Raw genomic sequence first — 17,015 nt, 5'->3', positions numbered from 1 at the left:
CTTTATTACGTGTGGTGGAGATAACATTAATGTTCTGGATCTGTGCTTTTGGATAGAGTTTCATTTTAAAACAGATTAGGCTAAAGATATGCCACATATCTGATTATTCCTATTATTTAATCACATTTTATTTTAAGGTCTCCCTTACACTCAAAAAATGATTACTGCTTGTCAAAGTTTTAAAATGGGATTAACAACACATCTTGTCATTTCTTTGCCCAATTTCTTTGTTTTGTGTTTAGTCCACTTAACTTTTTAAACCATTAAGTTAACTTAAGTGTTTTGTGTTGGTACAACATAAAGGAATTGTGTTCGTCCAACTACCTTAGAGAATTTGTAGTTCCTAGCCTGCTTTGCGTGAGATTGAATTAAATGTTAACTATAAAAGTAATGTTGGGTGTTTAAAGTTAATAGAAAAATTTGGTAGAGTTAAATCTTCACTTTAGTTTAAAGATTTAGAAGAATTTCATGTAATGCTTTGAGTTTTGAGATTAGCACCTTACAGAAACACGCATGCTTTGGGTATTGGCAGCTTGATTAGTAAATATGCAATTTGTTGCGCTGTAAAAAATAAACGTTATTTTACAGGTAATTGTATGTTGTTTTTTTTTTACAGAATGTTCCAGTTTTTTCATTGTACAGTGAAATATCTGTTGATCTTCTGTAATAAAAAAAAATTCTAACATTAAATTTACAGTTATTGCTTGTATTTTGGTATTACATTGATTTTCTGTTTTTTAAAAGAAATGTTTTGTATTTTCAGAGAGTAAAACATGATTTTACATTAATATTTACAGATTATTCATATAAAATTGGGGGGGGGGGGGGGAATTCAGTCACATTGTTTTTAGTGAAAATAGTAATCATAAGATTAAATTGAGGTTAATAATGTCAAATAATAGCCCATTGTTTGTAGGCTGCATCAATGCTTAATTTGTGCCGGATCCTGATCGGGCACCTCTGAAATCTGAAATCTGAAATCGGCTCCTCATTGTAACGATCCCACACCTCTTTATCCTCGGGTGACATGCCAGATGCGTTACCCCAATCTGTTTCCGGACCACAAATTTCACGAGTTAAGCACATGGGCTGCATATAATGCACTGTAAACTATAAATTGTTTATTTTACTTTAACAATGTTGCTATATACTAGTTGTTACGATCACCAGTGATCTAGCGGCTGTGGATCACTGGAAACCTACACAAACGCTAATGAACTATAACTCCCAGCATGCACCTCGCGCACTGATTTCAAGGACTATAAACTCAGCACACACAGACAAATTGTTGCTGAGTCTTAAACTGTTAGTGAGCATCACGACACGTTTCCTCTTGCCTTGCCGAGTTTGACCCCTTTACTTTGTTTTTTTGTTTTTGCCGCCTTTACGCTTGGGATTATTCAGCCTGATCTCATGGGGCAACGTAAGTATTTTATGTTTTGTCAGTTTAGTGGCTAATTTGTATTGGTACAAGTTCAGTACGAAAATGTAACCCCAAAACCGTCATTGGGTGTTGAGTAAATTGTACTTAACTGTATGAATTAGATCGTAAGAATTCATTCGAATTAGTCACTAAATTAAAAAGTTACGAATTGCCATGAGATTGCGTTGGATTATTTTAATGCACCGGTTTTTTTCTGTTTCAACTTTTAATTGCCAGATGATTCTGATAATAAACTGCTATTTGATCCTCAACTTTGTTGTGCAGGCGTCCTCACATGACACTAACCTTGTTTTTGCTGTTAAACAATGACCAAATGTGTTATTTGTAAAAAAAGAAAAAGAAATAGAAAGTTTGATGTAAAACAATTTTGTATTTTTTCAAGCAAATTTGTTTTGGAGTTTAACCGTATCCTAAAAATATTTGTTAAACTATAATATAGTTTACAGTTAGTTTTACAGTGTTTTATGACAACAGCAACTATTTGTACCTAAGCTTTTTTAATCATTCTTAAATTAAATGTATGTTAAAAGTGAAAGAATTTATGGAATATTTAGGGACTTCATGCAAAATTACATAAATTAATCCGTACAATCACTAATGTGAATAATTACAGTAATAACCTGGATAATTACAGTAATAATCATTATAGTCACATTAATTAATTTTTATAATTGCATTAATAACCTGCAAAATTACACTAATAATCTTTAAAATCACATTAATCTCTATAATTTCAATAAAAAAATACATTTACAGTAATAATTTATAAAATGACAGCAATAAGTTGTGTAATTTCAGTAATAATTAGTGAAATGGCAGTAACCCCCCACAATTTTTTTTCACAGTTTAAGTGATGCTAATTTTTTACAGCATTAAACTGTAATGAATTTTGACCAAAAAGAATGTTCTGTATTTTTTACAGTTTTTGCATGTAATTTTGTTAAATGGTTATTTTCTGTAGTTTAACAGAATATCTCTGGAAGCCCTGCTGCCAGTCTTTTGACTGTTTTGTTTTTTACAGATTTTCTTTCTACAATGTGCTTTGTGAGCAATAACTGTCATAAAATGAGTTCTCAATTAACTCTATGTAACTCATAAAATATGCTTAAAATGGCTTTTTAACTTTAAATAATAACTTCAAATAAAACTAAGGGCTTTGAAATGTACATAATAGGCATACATGATATTATCAGACCTTTGCGTTTAAGTAAAATAAAAATACAAATGTATTTCAACTTTTATTTGATAAAATCATGTTGGATGAACTAAATTGCTTTTAGTTGTGTAAATAGTTTTTAGTTGATGCTAAACAAATTTATTGGATGGAAATCCTGCCCTCAAAAGTGAGTTATTTTTTGAGTGTTCACATGTACAGTTAAAATCAGAATTATTAGCCCCCCTTTGAATGTATTTTTTTCTAATATCTTCCAAATTTCGTTTAAGAGAGCAAAGAAATTTTCATGATATGTCTGTTAATATTTCTTCTACTGGAAAAAGTCTTGTTTTTTTCAGCTATAGTATCAAAGCAGTTTTTATTTTTTTTTTTATGAACTGTTTTAAGGTCAAAATTATTAGCCCCTTTAAGCAATTTTTTTTCAACAGTCTACAGAACAAACCATCATTATACAATAACTTGCCTAATTAACCTATCCTGCCTAGTTAACCTAGTTGTCCCTTTAAATGTCACTTTAAGCTGTATAGAAGTGTCTTGAAAAATATCTAGTCAAATATTATTTACTGTCATCATGGCAAAGATAAAATAAATATTTCATTAGAGAGTTATTAAATCTATGTTAATAAATGTGTTGAAATGTCTCTCTGTTAAAAAAAATGGGGGAAAAATAAACAGGGGGCTAATAATTCAGGGTGGCTAATAAATCTGACTTCAACTGTATGTCCATGTATACCTATAGTAATTATATTTAATTCTGCATAACTTACCTTAATCCTAACTCTCATGTAATCTTCATGTAATTAATGTTACTTAGTAGTTAAATTAATATGTACACTGTAACAATAACGTGTCTCATAATATTATTTTTAAATCTCTGTTAATAGCTATTAGAGTTCAATTTATGTTGTATATTTTGAAGACCTCTACTCCTATTCAAAATAGGGTTACATTTCAATAATAATAGAAATGTAATAACTTCCAAAAGTGGTCATTATTAACATTTTAAAACTCCTTTATATAATGAATAGTATCATCATGCTAATTTAACAAACTTATAAAAGAAAACGTCTCATTAAAAATGAAAGCAGTGATTAAAAGACGTGAAAGATGTGTCTATTATCTGTATGCGTGAACAATCCAAAAAGTTGTATTTACTTTTGATAGTGAACACTGCCCCCGCCCAACACTGGCAGATGGCCAATAATAATTGAAGGCGTGTGCCACGCCGCTCCTTATTGGCTGGGAGAGCTGTCACTCCGGGCTGTAGTGGGCTGGCTAATTGAATCGCTGAGTGCGATACACACTTCTATCCATCTCACTCGCGAGGAAGGTAGTAGCACATTACCGAACGTCAGCAGGCGCTACCGGAGGCGCATGAGAAACGACGAGTAAAAGCCGCGAAACAATCCGAGGAGCCAGCAAAGGTGTGCTTGACTCAAAAGTACGGAAAGGAGGAAACTTCGCGTAAACTATGGCCGTATCTGCAACTCCTCCGGTGCTTTCACCGACCTCCACTCCCGGGGGCGCGAGCCTGTTCCGTCCCGACTCTCTGTACTCCAGCCCAGCCGAGTCGCCGCGACTGACCAGCAGCATGATCAACTCTTTCATCACCGGCGGCGGCAGCACGAACGGGAACGGGCCCGGTGGTGTCCACAATAACGAGTGTAAGATGGTGGAGGTGCACGGGGTGAAAGTGGCCTCGTTCACTGTGGACGGTCAGGAGCTCATCTGCCTCCCGCAGGTGTTCGACCTGTTCCTGAAGCACCTGGTCGGCGGACTGCACACCGTGTATACCAAGCTGAAGCGGCTGGATATATGTCCGGTGGTGTGCACGGTGGAGCAGGTGCGGATCCTGCGCGGACTCGGGGCCATTCAGCCGGGCGTGAACCGGTGCAAACTCATCACCCGAAAAGACTTCGAGACACTTTATAACGACTGCACCAATGCCAGGCAAGTCTTAAATCACACACAGCCTATGCATTTACACTCAAATGTGTCGAGTCTGATGCTCTTTTCAAGTTCATCCAGAACTAATAGTCGAGTTGTGGTGTACTTTGGAAAAGTTTGTAGCTCACACTTTAGACGCAACTTATATTAAAAACGTCATTAACAAAAACAATTTAATACAAATATGAATATACAGGAATATACATTAATTACTCGTTTTTTACTTTTCTTTTGTATTAAAATGTTTTTTTTTTGATGTTCATGATTTTATTATGCTAATAATTTTAAATATTTTTCTATTTAAAAGTTAATAAAAAGTGCTTCTCAAAAAAAAAAAGAAAAAAAGAAGAAATGCCTAATGTTGTTATTTTGTCTACAATTATTTCTAATTAATATAATTTTCTTTCACCAAAAGTGTCCACCTGCACTTTTGACCTCTTGTCCTTTTCAGAGCAAGTGATTATCCTTGTAAAACGCAGTAATAGTTATTTTAAAAATAATGACAGCTTTCTCCAGACTCAAGTGAGATTTTTTTTCTACAAAATCGTTTTCACCCGTTCTCCACCCTGCAGCCAGTCCGTTTTTAAAACGTTTATCTAAATGATAAAGTAAACCTAAAACAATAACATGACACATATACACATGCAAGTTGATATAAAAGATGCAAGTATAAACTATGAGTTTTTTCAGCTGCCCTAAGTTAAAACAGGCAAACATTTTATTATTGTTAAACTCTGTTTACACTTAGCCAATTGAAATTGTAATGATCTGTCACTAACTGATAGCACAAAACAAAGTGAAAGAGTATGATTATATATAGAAAAACTTGATCATTTATTTTTACTTTTTGTTTATATAACAATTATGGAGAAGCTACCCTTTATTTCAGTCCTTTTATTTAGTCTTTCGTAAGGTTTTCTTTTATCAAGTGACTACAATGCTTATTACACTTTAAAAACTACAAGTGTTTAGCAACTTTCAATAGTATTTATGCATACATATATATTATTAACTATTGCTCTAATACGGTGACAGCTCTTTGGACTAGGGGTCAGACTTCATTGTATTTCACTTCTTTTATTTGCTCCACTGAGTCAGGCTCACATGAATAGACATTAACATTTAATGCACTTTTAACCTATCCAGGAGCAGATCTCGAATCCTAGTTTGATACTCAATTCATCTGCATGATGTCCCGCGTCTTATTTGAATAAGGTGTTTTGCCATGTTGCACAGCAAACACCTCTCCAGGATCTGTGGCTCTTTTTGGTGTGGGGATGTTATTCTTAGCTTGTTATCATGACAGACACATTAGTGTTCTCAGGGTCCTCTAGCAATATCAGCTTATGTGTATACAGTATGTGTGTGTGATTGGTGTGGTGGGACTCAAGGGAGCTATATTTCTTTAAAGACCTTTATCATCCAAAGGAGAAAAAAAGGCTGTATTTATATGTTTGTGAAAACTAGATCTTTGATTTCTTTCCGAAATACACTTGATGTAATTTGACTTAGGAATAAAATGATTACCATATTTATATATATTTTTAAATGTAATATTTAATATGGCATATTTTGTAGTTACATAACTTGCATCCCTAAAAGTTCAGAACCTGTAAGGCTTATCTGCAACTCTTCAGCAACTCTATGTATTCTTCTCCATGAAGTGCTTTGCATCGGGTCTAGTATTTTCAATTTTCTATTTCCATTTTCTTACTTTCTCACAGGTAAAAGGTCAGATATTGAAAATTGGGTGCAGGTTCAGAAATGTGGTACACTTTTTTGCACAGTGAAAGTGTGTGTGAGGAGATGAACGCATGTGTATTTAAGGGAGAGAGAGAAAGAGCGCGTATCCAGATGGCCATTCTGGGCAAGGTTCGGTAATTAACCTTTTAACATCCCCAGCACAACCTCCAGAAGAATCCCCCGTCACTTTATTGGGCTCTGCGCAGTTCTGTATCAATCTGCTGTGCACATCTAATTAGAAATGAGGAGCGAGGAGAAAAGTGAGCGGGAGAGAGACCGTTTTTACAACATTATTTTGTTTAATTTTGAGTCCAGGCAAAAAGGACAATAAGAGAATGAGGTGCGGAACGCTGCACTTTTCACTCTTCTGTCAGATTGCAGCATACGGTCGGATAATGAAATTGCCCGAGCAATGGGCCGCCCTGAAATTGAATTTGCTCCTCGCCATCGTTGCTTTACAGTTCACCTTCGCAAGCATCGCTTTTATAGTCAGATTTAAACATCATCCACCGTCCCGCTACCAGATGGCTGAAACTAATGTGTGCGCTGGCCCCTCGCCTCCTCTCTCTCTCCTCTCTCTTCCTTCAGCACAGGCTCTTTGGGAAAAGGGCTAAGCTGGGACAAATGGGTGTCTTTTGCATCAGTTTGTACAGGATGGCCACGGTGCTGCAAGTAAGGTCCCATACATGCTAGGAGACAGCAGTGTTTTAAACAAATATCTGACTACTTAGGGTGTTTAAACAGGGCGCATTCTAGTACGCAACTAGAGAATAACAGAATTAAGCGGGTCACATTTTCACAATGTATGCAACACGGCATTCCTTTTGTGCATGTGTAATATACCAATTAGGCATTGGAATCTTAATGAATTTTATGATACTGGTTCTGCGTTCTCTTAACAAATCCCTAGAAGGTCCATTATTTAGTGATATTTTTGTGCTTTTCTACTTTTGTATTTAATATTTATGGCTTTGACAGATCCTAAACTCTCAGAAATAATGGAACGTGAGCTGTCACTGATGTGATACCTTTTTAAAAGGACAGTACACATTTGTTCCTAAAGGGTCCATATTGGTACCTTAAAAGTATAAATTAGTACCTACAATTTTTAAAAGGTACATTTTTTTGTAATTTTAGTTACTAATGTGTACCCTTGAGGTATTAATATGGATATTTAAGGTACAAATTTGTACCTTTTGAAAAGGTACCACCCCAGTGACAGCAAGCTATATTTCTGATTGTATAATCCCAGCATAGCAGATGTATTAAATCAGATATTTTAAAACAATTATTGCTAAAAGTGCATAAAAACACAATATTCACAGACTTTTTTTGAGGTGACATTAATATAAGATAAAATATAATAAGACTACAGTCTAGTTATACTTTAAATATTGCAAAATATTTTTTATAAAATTCACTTATTACTTAATTATAAATCTGTCATAACCTGCATGTCAGTTAATTGAGCTTGAATTGATTCAGAAATGTATAATTAACTAGAATAGCTTGTCACTAAAGAATAGTCATTAAGTTGCAATGTACAGGAAAAAAAAAACAACTTTAAGAAAAAAATGCAATCGGAGTTTTTGATTCACTAAAGAGAACCGGCTCATAAGAATCATTAGATGAGGAAAGAGACCTCAAGTCTTTCATCCATTTTAGAAGCCCAAAGGGGAACCAAAGGTCATGCATATAGCATTTTAAAACCATGGACAAAGTCTGTTCTGGAATATAAAAGTTTACGGAACGACTGACGGATGATGACTAGATAGGGAGCTCACTGTGGTTTAAGAGAAAGCCTAAAAATAAGCAACCGGATCTGTAACACACAAAGTGTCCAAATCAGCAAACGCACGCGGCACTTACGGCCCGCTTTTTATGATTTCTCAGCTCGCAATTGATCTCCAGGTTTTTAATGCATTCATTATTTATTAAAACGAAATTTGCAAGCTAAACATAACACTAAACTAGTTTGCACTTGGGGACTGCACTTAGGAAATTGAATGGGAATTACATTAGAGATGAACATCTGTGCTTTCTCTCCTGCCTCTTCGCAAAGGTGGATTGGATTAGTTTAACTGTTTTTTCCACCCCAAGTGCAAGAACCTCCAAAAATAATAATCAAAAAGTGCAGAAAGCTCTTGTCCGCTAACATTTATTGCACCGCTGACCAGAGAGTTACTTCATGCGAATAACATTAAAAAAAGGAGAGAAGCATCCCTGCTTGCATGAATGCCAATCACACTTTAGCAGGAGTTGCAGGAATTGTCAAGTTAAATCATAAAGCGCATTACTTGTTCGAAAGCCTGTCATCTTTTTTTTCCGTCTCTTGAAGCGATTTGCTTTTTTTAGTCATTAATTTAAAATGTGTCTAATTCCCATCGTTGCCCCAGGCGCGCGCTTCCACTGCGCGTCAAAAGTGCTGCGATTCTCAGATTCCCTAAAATGCACAGTTTGACATCTTTAAGATGCATGTGATATATAATTATTATCTTGTGAAGGATTTTGAGTCGTGCGCAATGTTTAAACTCTAAATAAATCGGCCAACTTTGATACGAAAGAATAATAATGACGGACAATTGCTAATACACATAATTACCTTCGCTTCTCCTCTGAGGCGTGCGCGCTCCAGAGCGTGACCGCGAGCCTGCAGGTCTCCGAGTTTTGTCGCGCGTGCACGTGTGCGCGCCCGGTCCATATGGACAGCAGCTCAGCGCCTGTGGCTTCGCCCGAGGCTGCGACGCTCAGCTCTGCCCGGACACCCGAGACACCCCGCTGTCTCATCAAATCTCTTCAGATTTTTCGCTCTTCCTTCGGCGCACCTTAATGTCAGCCATTAATTATACATCCACTTTTTTTCCTCCGAGTTGTTTTTTTTTTTTTTTGCAGATTCACTTTCCTTTACCCTTTCTGCACTGTAAATTATGAATTAGATAATCTTAAGCATCAAGAAGGGCTTTAGTGTGTCTGTATGTTGGTATGTGAACAGCTGTCTTATCTCATATCCGATGACCCCCAAAAATAAGAACACTCAGGCTATGTTTTGTCTTTTTAAAATAACATTTGAAAATAATAAATAAAAGGATGTTGACTTTTCAAACTATTTAGTGAAAATGAGCTGAAACAATTTATTATTTTTTTTTGGGACAACTTTCAACAAACAATCGTTTAATGTTTAACCCACTTTCATTTGTAAAATCTAATGAGCTAATTCCTTCATCTTGTCTCAACACATATTAAACCCAGCATTTTGTACAGTGTTAGTTTTAAAATTTAACAAACGATTATACTAATGAACAAAATAACAAACACCAGAAGTTTCACAAAATACACAAACACACAATCACACAGGTTTATTTTTTGTGAATTTTGGGGACATTCCATAGGTTTCTGTTGCTTTTATACTGTACTAAACTGTATTTTCTATTGCCTTACTCATCCGTACACCCCTTGTGTGCAGTTTTACTCTCACACTTAACACACATATTCTGAAAAAACACACATATTCTATGACTTATTAGATGATATATAAAACAGGGGCAATCAGCAATGTCCTCATATATATTTGTAATACTTTTGTCATAATCTTGTCATTATACAGTACACATTTGTGTCCTGATATGTCTCGAAACAAACACATGCATGATCACATACGTGTGTTGTCACACTCAAAAAGTGATGTTTGCTGCTTATTCAAACTACATATTTAAAAGGAGGTGAAACACAACTCCTTTTTTTAATTGATTCATGTACACCCACTTTCATTTGTAAAAACTAATGGGCTAACTTAATTCCTTCATCTTGTCCCAACACAAATTGAACCCAGAATTTTGTACAGTGTTAGTTTTAAAATGTAACAAACGATCAATGAACAAAAAGACAAACACACAACAAGCCTCGCAAAATACACAAACACAAAATCACATGGGTTTATATTGTGTGAATTTTGGGGACATTCCATAGGTTTCTGTTGCTTTTATACTGTACAAAACTGTATTTTCTATTGCCTTACCTCAACTGTACACTTACTGTACATCTTACAGAAAACTGTGTGCAGTTTTACTTTCTAAAAAAACACAAACATTCTGTATGATTTATGAGATGATATATAGAACGGGTGCATCAGCAATGGCCTATAATTCATCTCTTTATAATATCTTTGTCATAATCATGCCATTATACAGTACACATTTGTGTCCTGATATGTAAACACACACACACATGATAACATACGTGTGTTGTTACACTCAAAAAAGTAATGTTTGCTGCTTGTTCAAGCTACTTATTTAAAATGAGCTGAAAAAACACAATTTTAAGAGTTTTTTTGGAACAATTGAATTGTTTTATGTTCAATCTACTTAAATTTGTAAAAACTAATAAGTTACACACACACACACACAAGCACGCACGCACGCACGCACACACACACACACACACACACACACACAAATTGACCACAAATAGTTTAAAACTGTAACAAATAAAAAATAATACCAATGTACAAAAAGACAAACACAAAAGAAGCTTCACAAACACAAAATCACACAGGAATATTTATTTGTGAATTTTGGGGACATTGCATAGGTTTACGTTGTTTTCAAAAGAAAACTGTATTTTCTATTGCCTTACCTCAACTGTACACCCCTTGTTTGCAGTTTTACTTTTTGAAAATAACAAACACACATTCTGTATGATTTATTAGATTATATATAAAATGTGGGCATCAGCAGTGTCCTCATAACTCATCTTTTTTTAATATCTTTGTCATACCCATGTCATTTTACATTACACATTACACCTGATATGTATACACACACACACACACACATGATCACATAGTGTGTGTTGTTACTTAAAAAGTGGTGTTTGCTGCTTGTTCAGCTTATTTAAAATGAGCTGAAACGACACAATTTTAAATTTTTTGGGGGAGAATTTAATTGCTTTGTGTTAAATCTACCCAAATTTGTGAAAACTAATAAGTTAACTTTATTTCTTGATGTTGTCACAACACAAATCCCTTGTGTGGAACCCAGCATATTTACAATGTAGACACACAATTCCTTTGTGTTGTCCCAATTCAAATCGATTAAGTTAAATTAATGTTTTTTACAATTTAAGTGTATTGAAAAATATAATAATAAAATATAATAATAATTTTAGCTTATTTTAAATAAGTAGCTTGAACAAGCAGCAAAAAAAAAGTTTAATCAAGTGTACACTAAAAAATGCAGGGTTCCACACTATTCGACTATGTTGTCCCAACACAAATCCATTACGTTACTTAACAATTTAAGTAGATTGAACATAAAATAATTGAGTTGTCCCAAAAAAGTCTCAAGAATTGTGTTGTTTTGGCTCATTTTCAATAAGTAGCTTGAACAAGCAGCAAAAAAACGATTTAATCGAGTGTACACTGTAAAAAATGCAGGGTTCCACACTATTCGACTATGTTGTCCCAACACAAATCAATTACGTTACTTAACAATTTAAGTAGATTGAACATAAAATAATTGAGTTGTCCCAAAAAAGTCTCAAGAATTGTGTTGTTTTGGCTCATTTTCAATAAGTAGCTTGAACAAGCAGCAAAAAAACGATTTAATCGAGTGTACACTGTAAAAAATGCAGGGTTCCACACTATTCGACTATGTTGTCCCAACACAAATTAATTACGTTACTTAACAATTTAAGTAGATTGAACATAAAATAATTAAGTTGTCCCAAAAAAGTCTCAAGAATTGTGTTTCGACTCATTTTATATAAGTAGCTTGGACAAGCGGCAAAAAAACAAAACAAACAACTTTATTTGAGTTTACACTGTAGAAAATGCAGGGTTCCAGACTATTCGACTATGTTGTCCCAAAACAAATCAGTTACATTAACAACAATTTAATTAGATTGAACATAAAAAATTGAGTTGTCCCAAAAAAGTCCCTATAATTGTGTTGTTTCAGCTCATTTTAAACAAGTAGCTTGGACAAGCAGCAAACAATTATTAATTTGAGTGTACATTGTAGAAAATGCAGAGTTCCAAGTTATTCGACTATGTTGTCCCAACATAAATCGATTACATTAACTTAACAATTTAAGTAGATTGAACATGAAATAAATGAGTTGTCCCAAAAAAAGTCTCAAGAATTGTGTTGTTTCATCTCATTTTAAATTAGTAGTTTGGACAAGCAGCAAAAAAAAAAAAATAAATAAAAATAAAATAAAATAAACTATTTATTTGAGTGTACACTGTAGAAAATGCAGGGTTCCACTCTATTTGACTATGCAGTTTCAACACAAATTAATTACATTAACAACAGTTTACTTAGATTGAACATAAAATAATTGAGTTGTCCAAAAAAAAAAGTCTTGTTTTCGTTTATTGTAAAAAAGTAGCTTGGACAAGCAGCAAAAATTTTTTTATTTGAGTGTGCACTGTAAAAAATGCAGGCTTCCACGCTATTTGACTATGTTGTCCTTACACAAAATCGATTACGTTAACAACCATTTAATTAGATTAAACCTAACATAATTGAGTTGTCCCAAGAAAGTCTTTAGAATTGTGTTGTTTCGGCTCATTTTAAATAAGTAGCTTGAACAAGCAGCATAACAAACTATTTATTTAAGTGTATCTATGTATGCTGCAAGATGTACACAGCAACCTTCTTACTGCATGTGTGCATGAAATGTGTTTGAAACAAATTTGCAGCTTTCCGGTCTTACAGACTGACTTTTTGGTCCGTCTCTGTCTCTTACATGTTTGAGACGTGAGAGCACTTAACTGCTGACGGGCTCTTATAAAACAACTTGTGGCCATGTGAGTTCTCATTAATGTTGGCGGGTGCCTGTTCCAAGCCACAGCGCTTTAATAACTAGTCCCATGCGTAACCAATGAATTAGAAGCAAAGCAAAGACACATGTGGTCAATTAGTGATGGAAAGGCGCTACTTGAATCTTTTTGCTGCGGAAATCACGAAAACAAATTAAGAAGGCCGCCACGTATATGAATCCGCACAGATTACATATTGACATCCGCAGTCGCTAAATGATGCTGGAGGAGCATTTAGAAGCCGCAATTATGAAGTTCGCTCTTAATATATACTGTCTCGATGGAGATGAGGAATAGCAGGTGTTCGCTGATGCGCAGTGATGTGGGAGAGAGATATAAGAGGTTAAAACGGACAGATGGATATGGCCTGTCAAAAATCTCACAAGAGGAAAAATGACACTTTCCGTTCACCGTCCGCAGACCTGCAGTTACGACGAGAGAGAAAGAGAGAGGGAGAAAAGAGAATAGTGTCATTTTGACTTTGGGAAAGTCTCCTCCTGAGCTTAATGACACATCTGCAGCCGGGCTATATTTATTACAGTCATGTAGAATAAAATTGATTGTCTCCTAAAATTAATTTTTGCTTTGCCTCTAGCAGTGCTTTAATGGAGGACACTAGGCCCCGTGCAAGAGTATTGTTTAATCACATTAGTATCACAGCCCCCAGGACAGCGGAGATAATTGTACAAACGAACATGGAAATATGTATCTCTAACTCTTATGATTGAATTATGCAAATGACTTATCTCCTGCCCTTCCAAGCACTAATCATCTAATTAGGACTGATGTTTTAAATGCTTGTTTTTGGATGGGGATCCGGGGGAGAAGCAGGAAGCAGAAAATTGAATGTGACACTGAAATCGGCAAAGTAGTTTGCACCGGAAGAGCTGGTGTTTTCTTACCCCCTCCATTGTGTGGGGTGGCAAAGTTGGCGGCTACAAGACGATTAGAGCCGTATTTTAAACGTAAGCCCCATCTAATCCATTTTTAAGAGTTCATCATTTCTTCTGCCACTTTAATAGTTTAGTTTGACACTAAGCGCTTGCTCGCGCAGAGGGCGGGAGTCTGCGCTGGAGGGGACCAAAGCTGGTCAAAGAAGCGCTAACTAGCATCCCAATTACGGCGATTAATATTTCATGACATGTTCTGCTGCACTTCCCTGTTCCTGCGAGCTAGCAGCTGTTGATCCGTTTGCACAAAGCATTTTGCGCGGCGGAACGGAGAGGTTATGGTAATGACAGGCAAGCTCAAGCGAGCGTTTGACACTGCGCTCTGACTCTTGCAGTCGTCTTTTTGAAGGACTTGAAAGATGTGGAGATCTGAGAATATGACAAAGCCGTGCTCACAAGAGTGTTTACAGTTGTCTTCCACATCTGGAGGCCATAATTCGCCACATTTCTCCCCCCTGTATAGCATAGGCAGATGGGTTCACCTGAAGAGCACAGTGTCTTATTCTTTTTAAGTCGTGTTAGTTGCTTTTAGGGTGGCTTGCTTGAAAAGAAAGCTCAGTCTTAAAGTCACAATATGTTAGACCTAAAAAACCACTGCTACCTCACAGCAAGAAGGTTGTTGGTTCGAGCCCGGGCTGGGTCAGTTGGCAATTCTGTGTGGAGTTTGAATGTTCTCCCCGTGTTCTTGTGGGTTTCCACCGGGTGCTCTGGTTACCCTCATAGTGCAAAGACATGTTGTGTAGGTGAATTGGGTAAACTAAATTGTCCGTAGTGGATGTGTGTGACTGAGAGTGTATGAATGTTTCCCAGTGATGGGTTGCGGCTGGAAGGGCATCCGGTGCGTAAAACAAATGCTGGATAAGTTGGCGGTTCATTCCGCTGTGGCGACCCCAGATTAATAAAGGGACTAAGTCGAAAAGAAAATAAATGAATGAATGAATGAATGAATAAGCGAATTAACAAATGAATGAATGAATGAATGAATGAATGAATGAGTGAATGAACGAACGAACGAATGAATGAATGAATGAATGAATTATTGAATGAATTATTGAATGAATTATTGAATGAATGAATGAATGAATGAATGAATGAATGAATGAATGTGCATATGTCGTGGTGCTCCAGGTTAGGGGTTGAATGTTGGGCTAACAACTCGCCTCATAAAAAAATAGATGTTCCAAACACTAATATGGTGCTGCTAAATATCAACTTCCATATAAATGGCTCTGGGAGGGAGTAAGCGAGTATGTACTCTCATTATAGTTTCAAATTGTTCAAATTTAAAATAGTGACACACACCATGTCCTGTGTCTTCATGCTACTGATGTCATACTCTCTCGATTTCAGTTTTTTTTTTTTTGAAAAGCATGGAAGCAGCAAAGACGCTTTTATATCTTGTGTGTTTTGTTAGACTTAACAGAGCTTTAAAATTTATTCTGTTTGATAAAACAGAATAGCTTCACTGTATTTACATATTAGCAATATTAGAATCTCTGGCATAATCAAAGCTCTGCTGTTTGACGGCTTTCAGACTAGGGCTGCACGATTATAGAAAAAATATCTGATATTCATTCATTTATTCATTCATTTTTCTTTTCGGCTTATTTCCTTTATTGTTAACACAGGGAGAACATGTCTGATATTGCCATATTTTATTTTTCTTCGATAAATATTACGATATGAATACAGTTTCACAAGATGCCTTGAATAGCAATATTTGATGGTTTTCTGGGTAGTCTGACAGCCCAGCAGGCACATGATGTAAGATTGACATTGTGGAAAGTGGCATTTTGTTTGAAAATGAAAATCAGGCTGACGTCAAAACCCAACATCAGGCCAATGTCAGCATCCAATGTTGGACGTTTCATTTTGTTTACTTTACAACGCGAGCTAAAAACAACAAAATATCAATGTCTAATGATGTTACAGCTTGACGTCGTGTGGACGTTACGAATATGACGTTTATCAGACAATTTTGGTTGCCGTACCTGACGAATAAGTGTCAGTATTTGATGTAATGACATTGGTTTAAGATGTTGCCTCAGCATTGGATTTTAGTCACTTTCCAACACAACTTAAAATCAACAAAACATCAATGTTATTTCATGTCGTTATTGGACATCAAAATAACATTATCCTTAGATGCTGGCGACCTAAATCTAAATCTATTTTTCCATTGTTTTTCCAAAGCAAAGGTGCTTAATGGAGGTGCATGACTGTTACTGTTTTTTAAAGCGCTGCACACTTTTTTAGAGGAAGTGTCAAGTAAAAAAAAGAACTTTAAATTTAAGGTTAAGTATGGGTAAAATTTAGCCAGTTAAAGATAAATAAACAGAAAAATGGTAATAGACAAAAAAAAAAAAAAAGTTAGAAGCCCAAATAGGGAACCTTAATTTACTATAAAAAAAAAAAATAGAGAAGAGTAGTTTTTAAAGAAAAGAAAGAAAATAATTATAGAAAATTCACCATAAAATAAAAAGTATTTATTCAAAATTGAAAAAATGTAACTTTTTTTACTAATAAGAAATGTAATAAAATTTAAATTAAAATATTAATTTACTAACTAAAAACCAGAAATAAAAGCAGATAACAGTTGTACTTATTTGAAGAAAAGTTCAACAATTTTCAAAATATTAAATCAAATGTTTAGGTTGCAAAGCACATAAACACATAGAACATTTGTTTTATTTTATTTTTATTTTGTTTCATTTCATTTTTATTTTTGTTTCATTTCAAAAGCACACAATCATTAGAGTTGTTGTCTCCATTACATCCTACAAGATTCTGAAATCACATTCGTGGATGAGCTAAGAATTCAAAATTTATCAAGATAAAGCAGATTAAAAACTCAAGAAGCAGCACTCAGAAAAGGTTATTAATAAAATCACAGACACCGAGTAATCTCAGCCACTAAGCATCTGGAAACAGAAACTT

General features: G+C 35.1%; 1 protein-coding gene and 1 long non-coding RNA gene across 5 annotated transcripts in view; both read left to right on the top strand.

The window, feature by feature from the left end:
* The first annotated feature begins 3,920 nt into the window (after positions 1-3,920).
* dacha (dachshund a) overlaps positions 3,921-17,015 on the top strand; it is a 302,853-nt gene continuing 289,758 nt past the window's right edge. For 3 of the 4 annotated variants that reach the window (XR_015519413.1, XR_015519414.1, XM_087299132.1), the window contains exon 1: positions 3,921-4,568. Coding sequence is in view for 2 of the 4 variants with exons in the window: in XM_087299132.1 (XP_087155258.1) it covers positions 4,090-4,568 (479 nt within the window). In the remaining 2 variants the exon portion in view is untranslated. 4 annotated transcript variants of the gene reach the window in all.
* On the top strand, positions 8,352-12,492 carry LOC147838919 (uncharacterized). Its single transcript, XR_015520615.1, has 3 exons — positions 8,352-10,566; positions 11,503-11,740; positions 11,937-12,492. It is a non-coding gene; the product is annotated as an uncharacterized LOC147838919 (long non-coding RNA).

This window comes from Danio rerio, chromosome 21 (assembly GCF_052040795.2).
Source record: "Danio rerio strain M-AB ecotype USA chromosome 21, GRCz13ab, whole genome shotgun sequence".
NCBI classification, from domain to species: Eukaryota; Metazoa; Chordata; class Actinopteri; order Cypriniformes; family Danionidae; genus Danio; species Danio rerio.
This window is presented reverse-complemented; position numbering and strand designations above follow the sequence as displayed.